The 23,054-nt window shown below is 41.3% G+C and overlaps 1 protein-coding gene across 1 annotated transcript in view; it reads left to right on the top strand.

Moving 5' to 3' along the window:
* Positions 1-22,331, top strand: part of GCN1 (GCN1 activator of EIF2AK4) — a 61,012-nt gene extending 38,681 nt beyond the window's left edge. Inside the window, exons 39-58 of the mRNA XM_034790860.1 lie at positions 526-594; positions 821-959; positions 1,077-1,273; positions 1,643-1,785; positions 2,627-2,744; positions 2,887-3,102; positions 3,766-3,930; positions 4,404-4,565; positions 5,059-5,151; positions 5,401-5,544; positions 9,797-10,066; positions 10,353-10,466; positions 10,955-11,185; positions 11,568-11,761; positions 12,303-12,417; positions 13,705-13,801; positions 14,910-15,058; positions 15,915-16,022; positions 18,270-18,488; positions 21,633-22,331. Of these exons, the coding sequence (XP_034646751.1) occupies positions 526-594; positions 821-959; positions 1,077-1,273; positions 1,643-1,785; positions 2,627-2,744; positions 2,887-3,102; positions 3,766-3,930; positions 4,404-4,565; positions 5,059-5,151; positions 5,401-5,544; positions 9,797-10,066; positions 10,353-10,466; positions 10,955-11,185; positions 11,568-11,761; positions 12,303-12,417; positions 13,705-13,801; positions 14,910-15,058; positions 15,915-16,022; positions 18,270-18,488; positions 21,633-21,758 (3,069 nt within the window). The 3' untranslated portion in view covers positions 21,759-22,331. The remainder of the gene's footprint in view (positions 1-525; positions 595-820; positions 960-1,076; positions 1,274-1,642; positions 1,786-2,626; positions 2,745-2,886; positions 3,103-3,765; positions 3,931-4,403; positions 4,566-5,058; positions 5,152-5,400; positions 5,545-9,796; positions 10,067-10,352; positions 10,467-10,954; positions 11,186-11,567; positions 11,762-12,302; positions 12,418-13,704; positions 13,802-14,909; positions 15,059-15,914; positions 16,023-18,269; positions 18,489-21,632) is intronic.
* Positions 22,332-23,054: the final 723 nt, after the last annotated feature.

The following is a 23,054-nucleotide window of genomic DNA, read 5'->3' on the forward strand; positions in this document are numbered from 1 at the left end:
AGACCATCAGCTTATAAACTTTCTCCTTTGATCTACTGTATAACTCTGGTGCCATATACATTCCCCAAACAAGTCTTGTAGAAGAATAGGTAAATATCAGTGCTCTAAGAGAGATGCCTCCATAAATCCACTACTTCTGAATGAACAGAGATTTTCAGTGTTGGTTCACAGAAGGAAAAGTTGAAATAGTGTAGAGTGAAGATCAGTGTTTGATTCCTTGATTGCTAGTTACTCTCTAAAATTAAACCTTGCATTGAGGGGAAGAGGCTGGATTTAATTTAGGAAACAAAAATTTAATTTATGAATCAGCATGAAAGGGTTTTGAGTGACCTGCCTAATGTGATAGTGCTCTGTAAGGAATGTGTGGGAAAACTGAGTCAATTTGTGTATTATCAGTGCTGTGGAGACAGTGTATTAAGCTCCCAGGGTACAGCTGTATCCAACTGTTACCAGATAAAGATTAGATTCTGATGGCTCAGTTTTCTTTTTGAACCCAGCACTTAAACACTGGGCTTTTTGTTTCAGGATCTGTCTCCTTACCTACCCAGTGTGACCCCTGGACTGAAAACCTCTCTGTTGGACCCTGTGCCTGAGGTAAGTCTTGGTAAAACTACAGTTCTACTCAAGTGTGAAGAGTTTCTGCCTGATAAATTAGGATTAATCCTAATCTTTCCACGAACTAGTTTGTGGTTGGAATAGTGAGAGAAGCTGTGAAAAGTGATCAGGGAGGGGAATTAAGACCTCCATATCGCTCTGTCTTGATGACTTTCATTATGACTGGATATCTTGCAACTCTACACTTCTCTCTCTTGCCCGTTAGGTGCGTACAGTATCTGCGAAGGCATTAGGAGCCATGGTGAAGGGCATGGGGGAGTCGTGCTTTGAGGATTTGCTTCCATGGCTGATGGAGACACTGACGTATGAGCAGAGTTCAGTGGATCGATCTGGTGCAGCGCAAGGTGAGTATAACAGGAGCTGAGCAATCGTGTTGGAGTTCCTTAGCTTGGACGAAATAGTAGTTTGCATGTGTCGTCATTGTGTGTATACCAGTTCTGAAATCAAGTGTTGTTTTTCAGGTCTGGCTGAAGTCATGGCAGGGTTGGGGGTAGAAAAGCTTGAGAAACTTATGCCAGAAATTGTAGCTACAGCCAGCAAAGTGGACATTGCACCCCATGTCCGGGATGGTTATATCATGATGTTCAACTACCTGCCCATCACCTTTGGAGACAAGTTCACCCCCTATGTTGGGCCAATCATACCGTGCATCCTTAAGGTAGGAAGCAGATGGCAGGAAGTTCATGTAGTAGGGAAGGAAAGTTCTCAGGTATTTCTAAATGCCTAATAAAGTAATTGATATTTGCATGGCATTGTCCATAGCGGATTCTATTCCTTGCTCTTCCAAGGTCCTTGATAGCATTGTTTGCTGGGTTTTATGTGTGGCTCTTAGTAAATCCTTGACTTTGGAGATTGTGGGAAATGGGAAGAGGTCTCCACTGGGCAGTCACTGCTTTGTAACTCATTACTTTCAATGGATGAGGGGGAGGAATGCACCATCTCACTGTGTGGAAATCAAGTGCCATCTATTTGGTATTTTCCTCCACATTGAAAACCACACTTTATTGTGATTTGTCTCTTGGTCTAGGCTCTGGCAGATGAGAATGAGTTTGTGCGAGACACTGCCCTTCGTGCTGGACAGAGAATCATCAGCATGTATGCAGAAACTGCTATTGCTCTTCTCCTGCCGCAGCTTGAGCAAGGCCTCTTTGATGACCTTTGGAGAATAAGGTAGGGAATAAGTTTTTAGCCCTGCAGTAACCATCCTTCCATCATTGGAAGATTGGATGGGTTTAGAGCCTCTCGGTGTTGCTCTTTAAAGAAATGTAGGAGCTGCTTTGAAATAAGAGGCTCTCCCTTCTGCACATGGACTAAGTGTGGTGCCTTCGTAGTAGTGCTCTCGGACTCAGAATATGGAGTGGAATATGGAACATGCAGTTTCTCCCAGGTGATAGTGCAAAACACTCCTACTGGATCACTTAGCCAGGTCACAATTTTAAAATGCTTTTCCACAGCGGTTTCTCTGGTAATATTTAGCACTCACATATGCATACTGCATTTCTTTTTTCAAAGTGCTGTCTCAACAATCATTCCACCTCGTGTGGAAACATGAAGTGGAAAGAACCCTGGTCATAGCTAATAATGATGTCTAAAAATTAGTTCTATAAAATGGCTACTGATAAGTGCAGTCATGTGGCATCCCGAGTGTGTATTCATATCAACACAGAAGCCAGTGGACAGACAGTGTGCAAATGATTTTACCCACAGGCTGTTTTGCTCCTTTTCATCGTTTAGATCAAGGCTTATTTGTCATTTTGCTGTCCTAACATGGGGGCTCTCTAATCTCTGTTTTAGTTTGGATTCCCTCCATCCCATCATCTTTATAGTGCTCTTTCTCACTCAGATTGACGGAACGATCTTTATGGCATCTCATATGACAGTTCACATTGACCTGGTTCTCTTCCTCCCCATTTTCTCCCATGGTAATGTCTAGGATAACAGTCAGTTCGGACAGGTATCCCTTGTTTTCTTTTTTTTCTGCATGTAACACTGATCTTACTCCCTTTGTCAGGTTTAGTTCAGTTCAGCTCCTTGGGGATCTTCTATTCCATATCTCAGGAGTCACTGGAAAAATGACAACAGAAACTGCCTCCGAGGATGACAACTTCGGAACAGCCCAGTCAAACAAGGTAAGTGCTGTTGTATGTTGCTGTGTTCCCATTTGTGGGGAGATCCTATGGGGGTGACCTTTATGATGGCAATACCTCTTCTAAGTTTCATGTGGTGAAAAGTGCAACGTGGGCTTCACTGGTTTCCTTTTATTTATTTCAGGCCATTATTAGTGCTCTTGGTGTGGAACGGCGGAACAGAGTTCTGGCAGGTCTGTACATGGGCCGATCAGACACCCAGCTCGTAGTTCGTCAGGCATCCTTGCACGTCTGGAAAATTGTGGTCTCAAACACACCTCGCACACTGCGTGAAATTTTGCCAACCCTCTTTAGTCTTCTGTTGGGGTTCTTGGCCAGTAATTGTGCAGACAAGAGAACGGTAAGGGTTCTGCACAGGTGGTACTGTGCTAACAAAGGTTACTCTGTTCATAACTGGTGTTTGATGAATGTGGTTACTCTTTGTATAAGCCACCCCAAAGCTGCCACTAACCTAACCTTCTTAAACACACATGCGTGTCTACTCTACGCAGTCCCTTTTTATTCAGAGCAGCTATGGTGAAATAAACATTTTTTTAAACCTCCCTTTTCATAGCTGTGTTCCCATCTCCACTGATCATTAACTGTGCTATGAGCACTTGCTTATGGATAAAATATGGCATATAAGAGTACAACAAATAGAGATTTAAAAAAAAAAAATCACCTCCGCCATTAAGTTTCATGCGACTAAGAAATGGAAGTGTTGGGTTTCAGATGTTTGCATTAAAATTTTAAAAGGAAGTGAAAATATGCACATGGTTTTATACTGTCTAGAGTGGCAGTATGGACTGTATTTAATGAATGTATACGTAGCATGTATACTGTATCTAGATGCAGTCTGTATTCGTCTGAAACACTCTGATGGACTGAGGTACATAGTGCTAACTGCCTTAGATCTCTTACTAGTTAGAATGAAATGTTCCAGTTCAGCTGGGGTTGACACGTTCTAACTAGTTGCTTGTGATAGCAATTCAGAGTGACCCTGTTGTATGATTGTCGGGGACAGGTTGCAGCACGGACGCTGGGGGATCTTGTTCGAAAGTTGGGAGAGAAGATCCTTCCAGAAATCATCCCTATCCTGGAAGAGGGTTTGAGGTCAGAGAAGAGCGATGAGAGACAAGGTGTCTGCATTGGTTTGAGTGAGATCATGAAGTCCACCAGCAGGGATGCAGTAAGTTAAATTCCAGAGGGTAAATTTAAAACTTCTTAGCCTGTGTGATATTATAAAATGATGAAAATGTAGAAAACTTGCTTTATGAACTGCCATAAAAGGAACTGAATTTCAGGACTTGTAACTAGTTGGAACTGCTGTCCAGATGAAAATGTGTGTGTGTGTGTATGTATATGTATAAAATATATATATAAATTTGTGTCTGCAATTGGCAGTCTTAAAACAGCGCAATCTGTCTTCAGATTATGAGGCATAAGAGTTGAAAACTTCTTTTACATTAATCTAGCTCATTGTGGATGTTACAGATTTTCACACAAATTAATCCGTCTAAATTTTCCATTAATTAATTTCAAGTAAAGAGCAATTTATTTTCTGTTGTGTAAGTCCTGAGTTCCCAGCTGTTGTGTTCAGGTGTAGCTATACTCCAGCTGTCATGGACAGATGTCCTGTAATTATATCTATATATCTCGTAGGTGCTGTTCTTCTCAGAGTCCCTAGTTCCTACAGTGAGAAAAGCTCTGTGCGATCCTCTGGAAGAAGTCCGAGAGGCTGCAGCCAAAACATTTGAACAACTGCACTCAACAATTGGATACCAGGCTCTTGAAGACATCCTGCCATTTTTGCTGAAGCAGCTGGTAAGTGTTTCAGACATGATCCAACACATTTAAAAAAAAAAAAATCTCACTGTAGGACAAGTTTTGAGATTCTCGATACAGGCTGAAGGAGGAGTTGGTCTGTAATGCTAGGTCTTTAGGGGAGGGTCACAAGTCTAATGATTTAATTTCTTCCCTGGATTCATTTCTTCTGCAAGAGGGGAAGGGAATGGTCTTGTAGCTAAAGTATAGGACTAAGAGTTGGAACATCTGAGTAATCGGGCTCTGCTACATGTCTCCACTGTCCTTTGGGAAGTTGCTTAAACTGTGTGCCTCACTATGGAGATTCTTCCCAACCTGGTAGGGAGGTTTGATTCAGTGTCTGAAAAAGGCTTTGAGAGCCCCAGGTAGAAGGACTTATATAGGTGCTGGTTGTATGATTATCCCAAAATTGTCACTTGAAACAAGGTCTAGGTTGCTATGGCAGAGATAATCTTGTAGGCAAGCTGGCTAACTCCCTGTACTATCTTTGTAGGATACTGAAGAGACATCCGACTTTGCTCTGGACGGTCTTAAGCAAGTTATGGCTGTTAAGAGCCGTGTGGTGCTGCCTTACTTGGTGCCAAAGGTATGTTTTGAAACACATCTAAACTTTGTAGAGTGTTTTATTTCTTCTTGCTTCAAATATTGTCTGCACTGATGTTCAAAAATTGGGAGCAAAATTTGAAAGTCTTCGCAGATTACTTCCCAGAAGCACTCGTAATTTCGGTTATGATGTACCCATGTTTAAGAATTGTTCATGCCTATGTATTATGTGAGATGCCTTCTGAAAAATCTTACTGGCGTAAAATACTGTTGCTTCTCCTGTTTCCTTTAGCTAATTTCTCCCCCTGTAAACACCAGAGTGCTAGCATTCCTCTCATCTGTGGCAGGCGATGCTCTGACACGGCATCTGGGTGTAATCCTACCTGCTATGATGTCTGCCCTGAAAGAGAAGCTGGGCACCCCTGATGAGCAACTGGTAAGTGGCATAGTTCATTTTTTGGTAAGTAAGGAAGACTAGTATTTTAAGTTTAGTTATAAACAATGTTTCGGGGTTTTTAGATAAATTGATGGTAAGTTTTAATTCATAGATTCATAGATTCATAGATTATAGGACTGGAAGGGACCTCGAGAGGTCATCGAGTCCAGTCCCCTGCCCGCATGGCAGGACCAAATACTGTCTAGACCATCCCTGATAGACATTTATCTAACCTACTCTTAAATATCTCCAGAGATGGAGATTCCACAACCTCCCTAGGCAATTTATTCCAGTGTTTAACCACCCTGACAGTTAGGAACTTTTTCCTAATGTCCAACCTAGACCTCCCTTGCTGCAGTTTAAACCCATTGTTTCTGGTTCTATCCTTAGAGGCTAAGGTGAACAAGTTCTCTCCCTCCTCCTTATGACACCCTTTTAGATACCTGAAAACTGCTATCATGTCCCCTCTCAGTCTTCTCTTTTCCAAACTAAACAAACCCAGTTCTTTCAGCCTTCCTTCATAGGTCATGTTCTCAAGACCTTTAATCATTCTTGTTGCTCTTCTTTGGACCCTTTCCAATTTCTCGACATCTTTTTTAAAATGCGGCGCGCAGAACTGGACACAATACTCCAGCTGAGGCCTAACCAGAGCAGAGTAGAGCGGAAGAATGACTTCTCGTGTCTTGCTCACAACACACCTGTTAATGCATCCCAGAATCATGTTTGCTTTTTTTGCAACAGCATCACACTGTTGACTCATATTTAGCTTGTGGTCCACTATAACCCTAGATCCCTTTCTGCCATACTCCTTCCTAGACAGTCTTTTCCCATTCTGTATGTGTGAAATTGATTTTTCCTTCCTAAGTGGAGCACTTTGCATTTGTCTTTGTTAAACTTCATCCTGTTTACCTCAGCCCATTTCTCCAATTTGTCCAGATCATTTTGAATTATGACCCTGTCCTCCAAAGTAGTTGCAATCCCTCCCAGTTTGGTATCATCCGCAAACTTAATAAGCATACTTTCTATGCCAATATCTAAGTCGTTGATGAAGATATTGAACAGAGCCGGTCCCAAAACAGACCCCTGCGGAACCCCACTCGTTACGCCTTTCCAGCAGGATTGGGAACCATTAATAACAACTCTCTGAGTACGGTTATCCAGCCAGTTATGCACCCACCTTATAGTAGCCCCATCTAATTTGTATTTGCCTAGTTTATCGATAAGAATATCATGCGAGACCGTATCAAATGCCTTACTAAAGTCTAGGTATACCACATCCACCGCTTCACCCTTATCCACAAGGCTCGTTATCCTATCAAAGAAAGCTATCAGAGTGGTTTGACATGATTTGTTCTTCACAAATCCATGCTGGCTGTTCCCTATCACCTTACCACCTTCCAAGTGTTTGCAGATGATTTCCTTAATTACTTGCTCCATTATCTTCCCTGGCACAGAAGTTAAACTAACTGGTCTGTAGTTACCTGGGTTGTTTTTATTTCCCTTTTTATAGATGGGCACTATATTTGCCCTTTTCCAGTCTTCTGGAATCTCTCCCGTCTCCCATGACTTTCCAAAGATAATAGCTAGAGGCTCAGATACCTCCTCTATTAGCTCCTTGAGTATTCTAGGATGCATTTCATCAGGCCCGGGTGACTTGCAGGCATCTAACTTTTCTAAGTGATTTTTAACTTGTTCTTTTTTTATTTTATCCGCTAAACCTACCCCCTTCCCATTAGCATTCACTATGTTAGGCATTCCTTCAGACTTCTCGGTGAAGACCGAAACAAAGAAGTCATTAAGCATCTCTGCCATTTCCAAGTTTCCTGTTACTGTTTCTCCCTCTTCACTAAGCAGTGGACCTACCCTGTCTTTGGTCTTCCTCTTGCTTCTAATGTATTGATAAAAAGTCTTCTTGTTTCCTTTTATTCCCGTAGCTAGTTTGAGCTCATTTTGTGCCTTTGCCTTTCTAATCTTGCCCCTGCATTCCTGTGTTGTTTGCCTATATTCATCCTTTGTAATCTGTCCTAGTTTCCATTTTTTATACGACTCCTTTTTATTTTTTAGATCGTGCAAGATCTCGTGGTTAAGCCAAGGTGGTCTTTTGCCACATTTTCTATCTTTCCTAACCAGTGGAATAGCTTGCTTTTGGGCCCTTAATAGTGTCCCTTTGAAAAACTGCCAACTCTCCTCAGTTGTTTTTCCCCTCAGTCTTGATTCCCATGGGACTTTACCCATCAGCTCTCTGAGCTTCCCAAAATCTGCCTTCCTGAAATCCATTGTCTCTATTTTGCTGTTCTCCCTTCTACCCTTCTTTAGAATTGCAAACTCTATGATTTCATGATCACTTTCACCCAGGCTGCCTTCTACTTTCACATTCTCAACGAGTTCCTCCCTATTTGTTAAAATCAAGTCTAGAACAGCTTCCCCCCTAGTAGCTTTTTCAACCTTCTGAAATAAAAAGTTGTCCCCAATGCAGTCCAAGAATTTGTTGGATAGTCTGTGCCCCGCTGTGTTATTCTCCCAACATATATCCGGATAGTTGAAGTCCCCCATCACCACCAAATCTTGGGCTTTGGATGATTTTGTTAGTTGCTTGAAAAAAGCCTCATCCACTTCTTCCACCTGGTTAGGTGGCCTGTAGTAGACTCCTAGCAGGACATCTCCCTTGTTTTTTGCCCCTTTAAGCCTAACCCAGAGACTCTCAACACTTCCGTCTCCTATGTCCATCTCTACCTCAGTCCAAGTGTGTACATTTTTAATATATAAGGCAACACCTCCTCCCTTTTTCCCCTGTCTATCCTTCCTGAGCAAGCTGTACCCATCCACACCAACATTCCAATCATGTGTATTATCCCACCAAGTTTCAGTGATGCCAACAATGTCATAGTTGTATTTATTTATTAGCACTTCCAGTTCTTTCTGCTTATTCCCCATACTTCTCGCATTTGTATATACGCATCTAAGATACTGGTTTGATCTTTCCTCCCGGTTTTGTCCTGACTCTCCTTTCTCTCTGCCAATATAGCCCACACTCCCTCTCGTTTCCGACCCATCTCCCCGGTCTCCATGTTCCCCACTTACCTGTGGGCTTTGCTCACCTGTCCCCGTCGAACCTAGTTTAAAGCCCCTTGATTCAATGATCTTTTTGCTGGTGGTATATCAGGAGTTGGGAAATTTAGACTACCTGAATTTAAATGGGTTTGGCCAACAGTGTGTCCAATTAACGAGATCTGTTTGTAGCATTAGAAACTGGGGCATTAGATGAGAGACTAAAAATACATATACACCTCTACCCCTACATAACACGAATTTGGATATAACGCGGTAAAGCAGCGCTCCAGGGGGGCGGGGCTGCGCATTCCGGCGGATCAAAGCAAGTTCAATATAACGTGGTTTCACCTATAACGCGGTAAGATGTTTTTTTTTTGTCTCCCGAGGACAGCGTTCTATCGAGATAGAGGTATATTTTCTTACAGTTCTTACTATGAGTGTGGTTCTATTTCTACACTGTTTCTTGATATTTCAAAAATATATAATATGCAAAGTCCAGAGTGTTTCTGTCCCCAAGAGTTGATTGTTTTTGTCTGTCTGTTTAGCCCGGTGTAACTAGAAATTAAAGTGATGGATTCATTTTCCATTCTTAGATGTCTGTTAGCTGATCTTTCAGTCTCCTAGCACAGAGATTCCCATGGAACTATCTAAAGTTGTCCATAGCTGACAGTCCCTATTGTGAAACAGACCATGGAACTGCTTGGATTAAGCTGAAGTATTGTGTGCTGGGGCCTGTGATTTCTAAACCTTTGCATTGAAGATGGAGCAAAATGCAACCACACTCATTTTATGTAAATTAAGTGCAGCCCTTTGACCTTTGGGAAGCTACCTATGCAGCTTCTCAGTTGGGCAAAGTTTGGGCAATTCTTAGGTTTAGAGAGAATCTATCATGTCCTCTCCTCTCCATTCTTCAAAAATGGTGTTCCAGCTTTAGTTTATGCCCTGGATTAGTCGTTAAATAAGGACGAACTACTGTTAAAATTAGTTAATAACCAATAAGAAATTGATTTGGGCTCTAGATGGACTACAAGAACAGAAGACCTGTAGGTGATGTGACTGGTTTCCATGAACAGAAATTGTACAATTGTTAGTTCATCCTGGAGGATAATGGTCTGTAGGGCAACAACATTAAGTAAGGCTTTGAGACGTGTGGCTTTTATTCTGGTTGAAAGTTAACATAAAGTTCATTCTGACTTTGTAGGAAATGGCTAACTGCCAGGCTGTAATCCTGTCTGTGGAAGATGATGTCGGGCAGAGAATTATCATTGAAGATCTCTTAGAAGCCACTCGCAGCCCTGAGGTGGGAATGAGGCAGGCAGCAGCTGTCATTCTAAACATTTACTGCTCCAAATCCAAAGCAGACTGCACTGCCCATCTCAGGAACTTGGTCTCAGGCTTGATCCGACTTTTTAATGATACCAATCCCGTCGTTCTGAATGAAAGCTGGGATGCTCTCAATTCCATCACCAAGGTGAGCTGTGGGCCAGGGTGGCTGCAGCAATACAGACTGGGAGGGAATGGACTTGGTCAAATACTCCTCCAAGAAGACACTCGATTTTCACTGGAAATGAGGTCTTTGCAAAGGTTGTAGTATTTTAAGGACTGCACGAGACTAGTAGTATGGGTGAAAGGCCAGACATTCAGAGAGAATGGGAATAGATAGCAGTGGCTTATCTCTTGGTAAACATGAGAGGAATTCAATAATTGTGGGGATTGATGCTGTTACACAGTCTTTGCCCGTTCTGTCACTCCTGCAGAAATTAGACGCTGGGAACCAGCTTGCCCTCATTGAGGATCTGCACAGGGATATTCGTATGGTAGGGAATGAGACCAAAGGAGAACACATGCCAGGATTCTGTATTCCAAAGAAGGTAAATAAGTGTGTAGTGTGGGGCTGGGATTTACCACAGTAATACTGTTGTGTCTTTCCAGTAACCTAGTTAATGTGATTTTTGTAGCTATCAGAATATTGTATTACTGGGGCATTCCAAACTTTTAGGTGTAGAGACTTTAGGTTACTGCTGTTACTTGATACCCCAATTTGGGTGTCTGTTGTAAATAAATATTTGACAACTGTATAATGCACATGAGTCATATTAGTTGTCTTTTTGGTGGAAGTGTGAAACTGGACTTTCCTGCCAGATCTTTCAGGAATGAAACTTACTAAGCAACAAGCAGTTTAGTGAGGCATAACTGCATGAAATCAAACTGAGCAAAAGTACTTCTAATGGAAAAGAACATCAGTAGGAAGTTAAAGTATTTCCAAGTTTGCACTTCCAATGGGAAGTGGGGGGAAAGTAGGTTAGGTGGTGGTGTCTGCATCGTTGGTTCTAGTTTTCTTGTTTGATTCCTGTGACAGGGAGTGACTTCTATTCTTCCGGTGCTGCGGGAGGGAGTTCTAACTGGTAACCCAGAGCAGAAAGAGGAAGCCGCAAAGGCCTTAGGACTAGTTATTAAACTGACCTCTGCCGAAGCCCTGAAACCCTCCGTCGTGAGCATTACTGGACCACTTATTCGGATCTTGGGAGATCGGTTCAGTTGGAATGTCAAGGTGGCTTTGCTTGAAACATTAAGCCTTCTGTTGGCCAAGGTAAGATTCCAAAACCCTGGTAAACGTCTTTGTTTTTCCTTTTTGTCAAGTCTGAACTCTCAAGATCTGTTAACCTTCTCTACATAACCAAGTTGCACTGGGCTTTTGCGTACCATGTTTAGTTACAAAGAATACTCATGTCATGGGTGTGAAAACCTTCAGTGCTTATTTCTCTGCTTTCTGACAACTGAATTCAGTCCTTGCATGGTTTTCCCATTTTTTTAGGGAGATTCTTTATCTGGATGGGCAAGTGCTGATTTTATCATTATATCTAAGTGCCGTTAGAAGCTACCACACTTTTTCAGATCTTTCCTTTCTAGTTTTTGTTTCACATTTGAGTACATGTGATTCCCTCCCACCACCTAAATCTCTGCCTGTACAGGTTGGGATTGCCCTGAAACCATTCCTGCCTCAGCTACAGACTACCTTCACCAAAGCACTACAAGATTCAAACCGTGCTGTCCGCCTTAAGGCTGCTGATGCACTCGGTAAATTGATTGCCATCCATAGTAAAGTGGATCCTCTTTTTACTGAGCTGTTGAATGGAATCCGTTCCAGTGGGGATTCTAGCATCAGGTAAGCTGTGGAAAATGGGTAGGGTATGAACTACTTGGCAGCAGTGGGAAGAAAGACAAGTTTAACTTTTTTTAAAACACTCAATTAACATCAGAGATTAGTTGACTGTAGAGCAGAAGCCAAGGTTATATATATGCTATGAAAGACTCCAATAGTGTGTTTCCTATTTAGCATTTGTTTCAGTCCATATGGACTTGGTATTTTTTCCTAGTTCCAAGAATAAGTCCACCTATCAGTAAAATGTCTAGCTCCCTAAGAAATGAGCCTCCTACTGGAGAAGATTTTCCCTCTGTGAATGGTCAAAGACCCTTCCCAGCAGTAAGAATGACAATCAGGTGTGAACCAATGCAGGCATTGTTTGGTGCTGATGGTTTCCTGCCATTAGAGAAGCTCCATCTCCTTCAAATTTAGGCACACCCACCTTTGTGCTATTCATTGTGTATGTGAATCTGTTGTTGGCAGCCAGCTTCTTGTACTTCGTTGACATTCTGTTTGGAGAAAACTGCAGTCTTGAATTGTAACCTGTGGTTGTTCACTGCAGAGACACCATGCTGCAAGCTCTGCGATTTGTAACACAAGGAGCTGGTGCTAAAGTGGACGCAACCATTAGGAAGACTATCACCACAGTGCTTCTAGGAATGCTGGGACATGATGAGGTATTGCTGCAAAGGGCCCGTGGGGGATGTCTCATGCACACTGTTTGTTTTTTAATTTAAACTCTGAGCTTTCTAACAGAATTGTTTCCTAAAATAACTTCCTGGAGGAGTTACACTGGAAAGAGAGCTTATATAAAAGCAGGCTGAAGCTATGCATTGCTCACTAAACTGAATTTAATCTGTAAAACTGAAATCGCTTCAACACCTTACAGTATGTTGACTGAGAAGCAAATTTTATCCAAGAATAAAATACTTCCCTGGTCAATCTATTGTAACTCTTAAATTTTGTGAAATTAGTGTTTCCTTGGTGAGAACTGGAAGGTCAAACACACAAAGAAACCAACATATTTGTTTAGGCAGCTAAGAACTATTCACTTACCATCAGCCGAAAGTAGAAAATATACCAGCTGCATTGTAAAAGCATATGTCTCCGTCAGTATAGATAACCTCAATGTGGTAATGCATTTCCCTTTTTTTGGAGGGGTTACGTTCTTACTGACAAAGAAATTATCCAGTTTTAAAAGGCATGTTCTGCATATGGCAGATTGCAACACTGACTCTGGAACCAACATAATATTGCACCCAAGATCAAAATTCACATTCTGTAGTGACTGCCCCCTTACTCTACATCTGTAAAATACAGGTTGCTGGCATGTCAGAGATGGAAAAATTCTCATTGCAGTGTAAATATCATAGAATCATAGAATATCAGGGTTGGAAGGGACCTCAGGAGGTCATCTAGTCCAACCCCCTGCTCAAAGCAGGACCAATCCAATCAATGTGTGGAGAACTGCAATGGTAAACTCATCATTTTGGCAAGCTAAAGTAACAAACTGGTGCTAAAAGTTTTGAAGCAGGACATCTTCACTAGCAAGAGGGTATTTTGCAGGCAGACAGCAGGCACCACTGCTCCGTTTCCCAGCCTGTAAATCAAGAACTTGACCTTTCCATGTCCACAAAAGGCCCTCTTAAATGACAAAAAGGTGAAAGCAAATGTGTTTTCCATGTGTATAACTCAATGCTTATGTCCAGTCAGTACTGTAGTGCTACATTCTGCCCTGAGCTGTGGGCTTGATTTTGAATTCTACTGCAGTGTACAAGAAAACTTGGAGCTGACTGAAATCAACAAATGGTGGGAGTGGGGAGCTGGTTGTGAAATCTTCATTTTCCTTTGTGGTTTTGTTTCAGAGCTTCTTTTGTCACTTGGCCTTCTCAGTGGAAATTGTCTGTGTATCAAACTCTTCTAATCTTTGCCTTTCTCCCACCCCTCCCCCCTTTCCTTTTTAGGATGCTACCCGCATGGCGTCAGCTGGCTGTCTAGCAGAGCTGTGTGCATTTCTGTCAGAAGAGGAGCTCAGCACTCTTCTGCAGCAACACTTACTGGGTATGTCTAGCAGATAGTTAGTTATAAATGTGTTCTGAAATAAATAGGGTGTTTTATTAATTATGAAATCTTAAACTGTGGAGCAGACCCTGAGTACTATAGAATAGCACTTTCAGCCACTGGTCCCAGAGGCTTTCCTGACCTGTGTTCTAGATTCTTAATGTTGAGCTTCTATTCTAGGGCCTCTATTGCACATTCCTCTGCTAGTGTCCCATTCATTAGTGTGTACTCTCATCCGCAGTGGAGCCTTGGATTACTCCTGTAATAGAGGCAGCCAATGCTCCATTACCCAGAGGGCATGCAGAGTTGAATTGGGGATACGTAGAACATGCAGAGTTGAATGGAGAAGCTATAGGCACTAACAGATACAGCTGAGGTCTTAGTGTAACAGACTGATACAGCAGACCAAAAAGGTTAGAAACCCGTGTACTGTAAAAATACGTTTTTATAGAAAGTTTTGAAACTGCTGCCATTTTTTGTGGTGTTTGGCTGCAACATTGAAAGATCATGGACTACTAATGCCCTAAGACTTCGAACTGCTTTTGGCGAATTAACTCCGTTGTCCTGGTTTCTGGCAAAAATATTAATTCTCCAGGAACGGTTAGTGGTTTAGGGGCATTACTATAGCATTCCACTCTGAGGAGTTAAAATGGGAATCTAGTGATTGGTTGCTATGAATCTATGAATTCCGGCAAATGTGTTTATTTCATTGAAGAGATGTAGCTTCATTAGTGATGACAAGATCCTTCACATTTTTAAATTGTTACATGTCAGAGAATAATACCTGATTGAGATCATCAGAGGCAATGGGATGAGCATGGGCCTGGGAACCAGGAACTGCTAAATTTAATCACAGCTATGCCACAAACTCATTTTATAGCCTTAAAATAAGTCACTTATTTGTTCCAGTTTCCATAGCTGCAGAATGGGTTTCACATGATAATTGTTGGGTTTAATTTTAATGTTTTGCATAGAGCTCTCTAAGCAAGGTATTATTGAAGTGTTTGTTTATTTTTATGAAAACAGAGATGAACGTCAGCCTGACACAACTCATTTATATCAGGTATACTCGGTAGCAAGGCTCAATATTGCTCTCTCCCTCTTGCAGCGGATGTCTCTGGGATTGATTGGATGGTGAGGCATGGACAGAGCCTTGCACTGTCTGTGGCGATAAAGGTAGCTCCCAGCAGACTCTGTGCCCCCAAATACTATAACAGCGTTCAGGAGAGGATCCTGAGCAACGCCACAGCAGACAGGGTAAGCACTATCTGAAGGCCATCCAGAGCATTTCCCAAGAGCTCTGTCTGTTGCGCTGTAAACAGTTTAAAGCTTTGCAGACTCTCAGTGCTACCTGGTAAAACTGGGACAACCCTCAAGCACACTCTGAAGAATGTACCATGAACAGAGAGACAGTTCTGCACTTGAGCTCGGTGATTATTCTGATTCTCATCTGATTTCCACTGTCCCTGTAAGTGTGTGTGTGTGTGTTGTTGAAAGTGTTCCTGATTGTCTACATTTTAAATTTCACACTACTGCAGTTCGTTTATGTGCTGAACCCAGAGCATGTTTGGATAGCACTTCAAATACAAGCTCATTCCTCTTTCCTCCGAACATACTGGAGTGAAAGTTGTTTACATTGCTGAAGCAGTTTTCAGCATGAACACAGAACTTTCTGATTCTCCTATGATAAGTGCTCAACTTAGGGCTAGCGTTACTAGGGAATGAAGGGGCTCTCTTATTATGAAGAAGGTCTCTATGTAGGCTGACCATCATGGTGTGGCTAATTAATACTCAGGAAAGATAAAGTAATAGTTGTGCATATTTAGCTTTGAGAAGCAGTGTAATCCTTAGCGATGGGACTCCGGATATATGGTTTCTATTCTCTGCTTTTCTGCTGACCTGCTGTGTGACCTTGGGCAAGTCATTTGACCTCTCTGTGCCTCTGTTTCCCCTCCTTTCATTTATCTGTCTTGTCTGTTAGGTTGTAAGCTCGTCAAGGCAGGGACTCTTTTTTACTCTGTGCATGTACAGTACCTAGCACACTGAGGCCTCTACACACTACTGTAATAATTATAATAATAACAAAAGTGTCCTGGTTCTCTTTGTGCTGCAGATCCCCATTGCAGCTAGTGGTATCAGAGGAATGGGCTTTCTTATGAAATACCACATAGAAACAGAAGGAGGAAGTCTGCCTCCCAAACTCGCCAACCTCTTTATTAAGGTGAGCCTAGGACTGTGTCATTTAAGTTTTGTGCTACCTGAACTATTCTACAATGACCTTAACCAATGGAATGTGGCCTGTATTTGGGTCAGCTGCAGAGGGTCATTGGCCAGTTGATGGCTTGGTCAATAAAATCTCAGTACTAGTTGTAACAGAAAGTGAAAGCAGTAAACTTGGACAGCTTGTATTTTAAATCTATGAACCCTGGGGTGCTTGAGCATCTAGATTTGTCTGCAACAAAGTACAAACAAAATGTTTTTTGATATTTTTAGAAGCCTTTGTAGGTTCAGATACAGTTAACACCACAAAAAAGAAAGAGGCTTTACATTCAAACTTTAGCCTACCTGGTTATGCTTTTACTAGTGCAGATAGATAGCAGGTACATAATATACATGTTGCAATAATGGTGACTTATAAAGGAATAAGTAAAAGAAAAATTGAACTTTTTGTAATTTTTTGCTGCTGCTTGCTGTATGAGGAAGACTTGAAAGTGCTTCTCCCACCACCCTTTAAATATTTCTGCCTTTTTACCTTGAAAATATCCAGAATGTCAATTCTCTCCTTCCCTGGTTTTGCTGCAGCACTTCCCATGTTTTGCAGCTTTCGCCTAATTCTTACTAGAGAGGCTGGGAGCTAACAAAGATGTATTTTCTCCACAGTGTTAGTCACTGAAGTTAAATAAATTCTAACAGAAAAACTCAAACCAGAGTTTTAAAAAATCTAAAAATCCCTTTCACTCTGTTACTCTGGTTTCAGTTTCTTAACGTGTCACCTTTTTACCAGGATAGACAGGAGCTGACTTTCTAATGTGAAAACCAAGTAGAAGCCCTCTTGTCCCTTTTTCATTAGAAAAAAACCCTCTCAGGACTTCTTTATACAACATAAAGAAGCAAAAAATGAAAAAAAGACACAAGACCAATTGTTTTCTTTGCCAGTCACCTTTAATTGTCAATAAAAGCATTTATTTTTGTTTTCAGGGTTTATTTTTTTCTTTTAATTTAAAAACTCTGAAGCACATGATTAGGGCCCTACCAAATTCCCGGTCTATTTTGGTCAATTTCATGGTCATAGGATTTTAAAAATCATAAGTTTCATGATTTCAGCTATTTAAATCTGAAATTTCATGGTGTTGTAATTGTAGGGGTCCTGATCCAAGAAAGACTTGTCAGGGGGTCGCAAGGTTATTATAGTAGGATCGCGGTACTGCTACCCTTACTTCTGCGCTGCTGCTGGCGGGGCGCCGCCTTCAGAGCTGGACGCCTGGCCAACAGCCACCGCTCTCCGGCCAGCCAGCTCTGACGGCAGCGCAGAAGTAAAAGTGGCAATACCACAACCCGCCTAAAATAACCTTGTGACCCCCCTGCAACTCTCTTTTGGGTCAGGATCCCCAGTTTGAGAAATGCTGGTCTCTCCTGTGAAATCTGTATAGTATCGGGTAAATGCACACAGAAGACCAGATTTCACAGGGGAAGACCAGATTTCACGGTCCATGACACGTTTTTCATGGCTGTGAATTTGGTAGACCCTACACATGATACAAAGCACAGTGGCTTCAAAGCAGCTCCTGTTATGTGAAAGCATATCAGAAAGTACTAGACATCCAACATTTGTAGCCCTTACATTTAATTGGTATGACATATTACCGAGTACTGTGGTATAAATGTGCTGTTAATACACATGAATATTGTGATTAAAAGCAGTGTGGTGCACACTAAATCATAAATTGGTTAAGGTTAAAAAGAACAGAAGGGCCAAGCTCATATTAAAAATGAGAGGTTGTAAAGCTCATTTAAAAAAGGCAAAGGTGTCCCATAGCCACTGCTCTGACATGTCAGGTTTCAGCCTGTCCCAGGCTTTTACTGGAAAACGAAAACGACCAAAAAAGGACATTTAATGGAAACACTAAAACTCTCAACAGTTGCTGTGCTAGTGGTCATTGTTGTTTCCTGAAATAGCTGCAGGGAAACCACATGACCTGCAGACAACCGCAAGCTGCAAAACTTTTTTTTTTAAAAAGGTGTATTGTTGTCAAGTTACAATCCTGACTTATTCTCATTTAACAGTTTGCTTAAACTTGTTGATAGATAATGAAAAACAGAAATGTATGTGGTGAGAATGAGGAGCATCTGCAGGTCTATCAGTGCTTGTATTCGTTAGATTAGTTTCACTATCAAAAAGGTAAATTGGCACTCTGAAAATTTGCCTGTGCTGTATCTGAAATTAAGGATGTCTTTGTGTTTCATTCAGTGTCTCCAGAATCCATCCAGTGACATCAAGTTAATTGCAGAAAAGATGATCTGGTGGGCGAATAAAAATCACCTCCCATCTATGGATCCGCAGACAATTAAACCAATTCTCAAAGCACTTCTGGACAATACAAAAGACAAAAACACCAGTGTGAGGGCCTACAGTGACCAAGCCATAGTTAACCTCCTGAAGATGAGAGAGGGCGAAGAAGTGCTTCAGGTATAAACAAGAAACACTTTGCTACCTAGTGGAAGGCCATATCATGCTGTCTTGCATACGAGTAACCTTAAATATTGTTGTTGTGGGTGGAGCCTTTTATCTTTGAATATGTAAATGAGTATCTTGCAGTATAAAATATTACAAATGATGGGTTGGGGGATGGAATGGGGACCGTTTCGTGGGTTAGCATCTAATTCTTCATCCTAGATCAATATTCTCATGCAAACGTCCATATTTCTCCACTTGGCTATCTTGGGTATACATGGTTACAATGCGGTAATATGTATTACTAAAATGCATCAAGCTAACTCCCCCTCTGTAGCCAACAATTAATAGCCATATCTTCAGAATGCTATGAGCCTTTGCCATGCTGTTGATTATAATAAGGGTCCTCAGTATATGAACATATTTCTGTAATAGTTGCACTAAGGGCTGTTGTAGGGTGGATGAAATACTCCTTTGCATGTCAATGTCCAGAATTCTTTTCCAGCTCTAAGCTATTTTTATTTAGTGCTTATGTCAGAATTTGTGGAACCAGCTGAAATGCTTTGAGTGTAAGAATTTTCTTTTGTGTGTTTCTTGTTTGAAATTCATAGACTTTAAGGCCAGAAGAGATCATCATAATAATTTAGTCCAGTGGTCCCCAAACTTTTGAGGGTCACCCACACACACACCCCTCGTCGGGGCTGGGAGCTGGGCTGTGGCTGGGGGGAGGGTTGGGGGGATGCAGATGGGTAAGGGGACTGAGGCTGGTGCTGGAGCGGAGCCGTGGCCAAGGCTGTGGGTAGGAGCAGAGCTGAGGATGGGGAGTGGCTGGGTGGCGCTCCCTCCCCGCCCCCCCTCCGCCCCCCCATGGGGGCTGGCTCAGGCCCCCCTGGACGGTCCTCCATGCTCCGCTAGGGGAGGCATGCCCCACACTTTGAGGACCTCTGATCTAGTCTGAACTCCTGCACATCACAGGCCACAGAACCACCCACTCACTCCTGTAATAGACTCCCATAACCTCTGGTTGAGTTACTGAAGTCCTCAAATGTTGATTTAAAGATTTCAAGTTAGAGAATCCACCATTTACTCTAATTCAAACCAGCCAATGACCTGTGTCCGATGCTGCAGAGGAAGGCCCCAAACACCTAAAGTCTCTGCCACTATGACCTGGGAGAAAATTCCTTCCTATCCCCAAATATGATAATCAGAGCATATGGTTGAGACCCACCAGCTAGCCCCCAGGGAAAGAATTCTCTGTAGTAACTCAGAGCCCTCCCCATCTAGTGTCCCATCTCTGGCAGTTGAGGATATTTGCTACTAGCAGTCACAGATGAAACTGCCTACAATGGTACATGGTCCATCAGACCATCCCCTCCATAAACTTATCAAAAGCTCAGTCTTGAAACCAGTTAGGTTTTTTCTGTCCCCTCTTCTTGCCTTGGAAGGCTGCTCCAAAACTGCACTCCTCTGATGGTTAGAAACTTGGTCTGATTTCTAGCCTAAATTGTTGGTAGCCAGTTTATATCCATTTGTTCTTGCATCAACATTGGCACCTAACTTAAATAACTCCTCTACCTCCCTGGTGTTTATCCCTCTGCTGTAGATCTAGAGAGCCTCCCCTCAGCCTTCCTTTGGTTAAGCTAAACAAGCCCAGCTCCTTAAGTCTCTTCTTGTTAGCTAGGTTCTCCTTTCCTCTGATCATACTAGTAGCCCTTCTCTACCCCTGTTACAGTTTGAATTCATCTTTCTTAAACATGGGAGACCAGAATTGCACATAGTATTCCAGATGAGGTCTCACCAGTACCCTTGTCCAATGATACTTCCTGGAAATACATCTGATACATCCTAGGACTGCATTGGCCTTTTTCACGGCTGCATGACATTGGCAGCCTATAGTCATCCTTTGATCAACCAATACACCCAGGTCTTCCTCCTCCTCTGTCACTTCCAATGCCCCAGTTTATAGCAAAAATTCTTGTTGTTGGCCCCTAAATGCATGACTTCGCACTATTAAATTTAATCCCATTTCTATTACTCCAGTTTTCAAAGTCATCCAAATCTTCTTACATAATATTCCAGGCGTCCTCTGTATTGACAATACATCCCAACTTTTTGTCATCCGCAAATTTATTAGTGTACACCCACTTTTTGTGCCAAGGTCATTAATGAAAATGTGAAATAAGATTGGTCCAAAGACTCATCCCTGAGAATCTCCACTAGTAACCTCCCTTCAGTCTGACAATTCACCTTTCAGCATGACCCACTGTAGTCTTCTCTTTAACCAGTTCCTTACCTATCTTTTAATTCTTTTTTAATCTCCATCGTCTCCAATTTAACTAATAATTTCTCATGTGGAACTGTATCAAATGCCTTACTGAAATCCAGATAGATTAGATCTGTATTTCCTTTGTCTAGAAAAATGGTTATCTTATCAAAGAAAGAGATCAGGGTAGTCTGGCACAATCTACCTTTTGTAAAACCATGTTGAATTTTATCCCAATTTCCATTTACCTGTATGTCCTTAACTAATTTCTCTTTCAAAATTTGTTCTAAGAACTTGCATACAATTGAAGTCAAATTAATGGGCCTGTAGTTTCCCAGAGCACTTTTGTTCTTTCTTAAATTATACAATATTCAATTGCAAAGGACTTTGTGTCCAGTGGTATTCTCATCTGTTCATATTAGACTTAACCAAAAGAATTTGTGGCAATGTTGAGTATTTCCAAAACAGGTTTTATTTAGTCTGTAACCCTGAATCTTGCTCTCCATACCAAGGATATCGTTAAACTCTGAACTCTAATCCTAAAGGTAAAAAAATTAAAAATGCACACCCTGTTTAATTATAAAGAGGGTAGAACCTTGAATGCAAGAAGCTAGACAGATTAGTTATGTATGAAAAGCAAGATTTTTATGTTTGACTCATAACTGAATTTTATTCATTAGATCTGTTTGGGAGAAGAATTACAAATGTTTTCTTCAATACAGCTGTAAATCTGGATATAAATTTAGCCAGTGTTTCTCTTTATGTTCTGACACATACCCTGTAAGATACTGAATTTTTTTAATGCTTTTTTTAGCATAGAATAAAATAGATAAGGGCTAATTTAGCATTAGGAGTGAATGCTTTTATTGGTATTTATCTTCTTCCTCTTTCCACAGTCTGTCTCCAAGATCCTAGATACTGCCAGTCTGGAACTGCTGAATGAGAGCTGCAGGAGATCTCTGAAGAAGCTGGCCAGCCAGGCTGATTCTGTAGAACAGATTGATGACACTATATTGACGTGATATTTAAGATCCAGAAGAAAAGAAAACATTGAACCAACGGCTGCATCAGCATTTCAACTCAAAAACCAATGTTAAATGTTTTCATTTTTGAAAATATATTAATTCTGATGGGGGCTTATGAAAAGGGCTCCCAGAGAGTATTTTAATATCAAAAATATACCAGAATAGCCTTAATTAGACCTACATTCACTAAAAATTGAAAATTTGGTCCCCTTTTTGAAACCGAATGCGCAAGAAACCAATCCGTATCAGTTAATTGTAGCTGATTGTGAGGTGTGTCTTGAGCATCAAGCCTGTGCGTGAAACCCGTTTCCTTCTCAGAAATGTGTAAAAGCTCTAGGAAAGGAGCTAACGCTGGTCTTTTCCACAGATCTTGTGCAGAGGAAATAGAAATCTGTGAAAGTTAAAACTTAATGTTTTTGTGTACTAACTTGCGGCTTGTGATGGTTCTGAAGACTGAAAATCCCTGTAAAACTACTATTTAAAATAGCCTTAGAAATTTCAAATGCAAAAGGGGGATTAAATGCAGATTGAAGATGGCACGTTTAATAAAGGCTTTGAATTTAATCTTGATGATGAAAGCACTTTTCTTTCTACAAAACTATATTGTTTAAATGTAGAGTCATCTTATGCCAGGTATATGGGAAAAGTTTTCCTATGACGTGTTTACTTTTTGATCCATTTTTTCAAGAGATATTTGGAGTACTCATTTTTTGTGTACATAACATTGCAATGAACAAAAGACCTTTCCAATATTGAAACAAGCTGGGGGGCTTTCAACCAAGGCAAGATTAACACAATTTAAAAAAAAAAAAACCTGACAAGGATTGGTTCCAACTCAACTACATTCCCTAACTCCCACAATTCTGTTGGTCAATGGCATCTTGAACATACCATCTTCAGTTGCCCAACTGTTGAACATAACAGGCCTCCACTTTTGTGACCTTTAACACTTCGTAGTGAATTAAGATTAGTATTAGTCTTAACAAGATTGGTTTTTTTTGTCATTTTTCTGGTCATTAAGCTCTGTTGATGTCAGAGTTATTTATCTGGCAAGACCACTTCAAGGTTTTATAGTTCACCAATACTATTCGGCCCCATATACAGAGAGACATCAGAAAGCTCTGGTAGCAGGAAGCTGAGGTATTTTTTGGAAGGTAAAGTGAGATTTTTGTGTCCTCTAAGATTGTTAAACCATATCTATTTTATCAGATAAACTGGCGAAGCCTAAGAAATGCAGAACACTAATAATTTTTATTTGAAATATGAAAAGAGACTGCTTTGACTCCTCAAAAA

This window comes from Trachemys scripta, chromosome 15, assembly GCF_013100865.1.
Source record: "Trachemys scripta elegans isolate TJP31775 chromosome 15, CAS_Tse_1.0, whole genome shotgun sequence".
Lineage (NCBI taxonomy): Eukaryota > Metazoa > Chordata > Testudines > Emydidae > Trachemys > Trachemys scripta.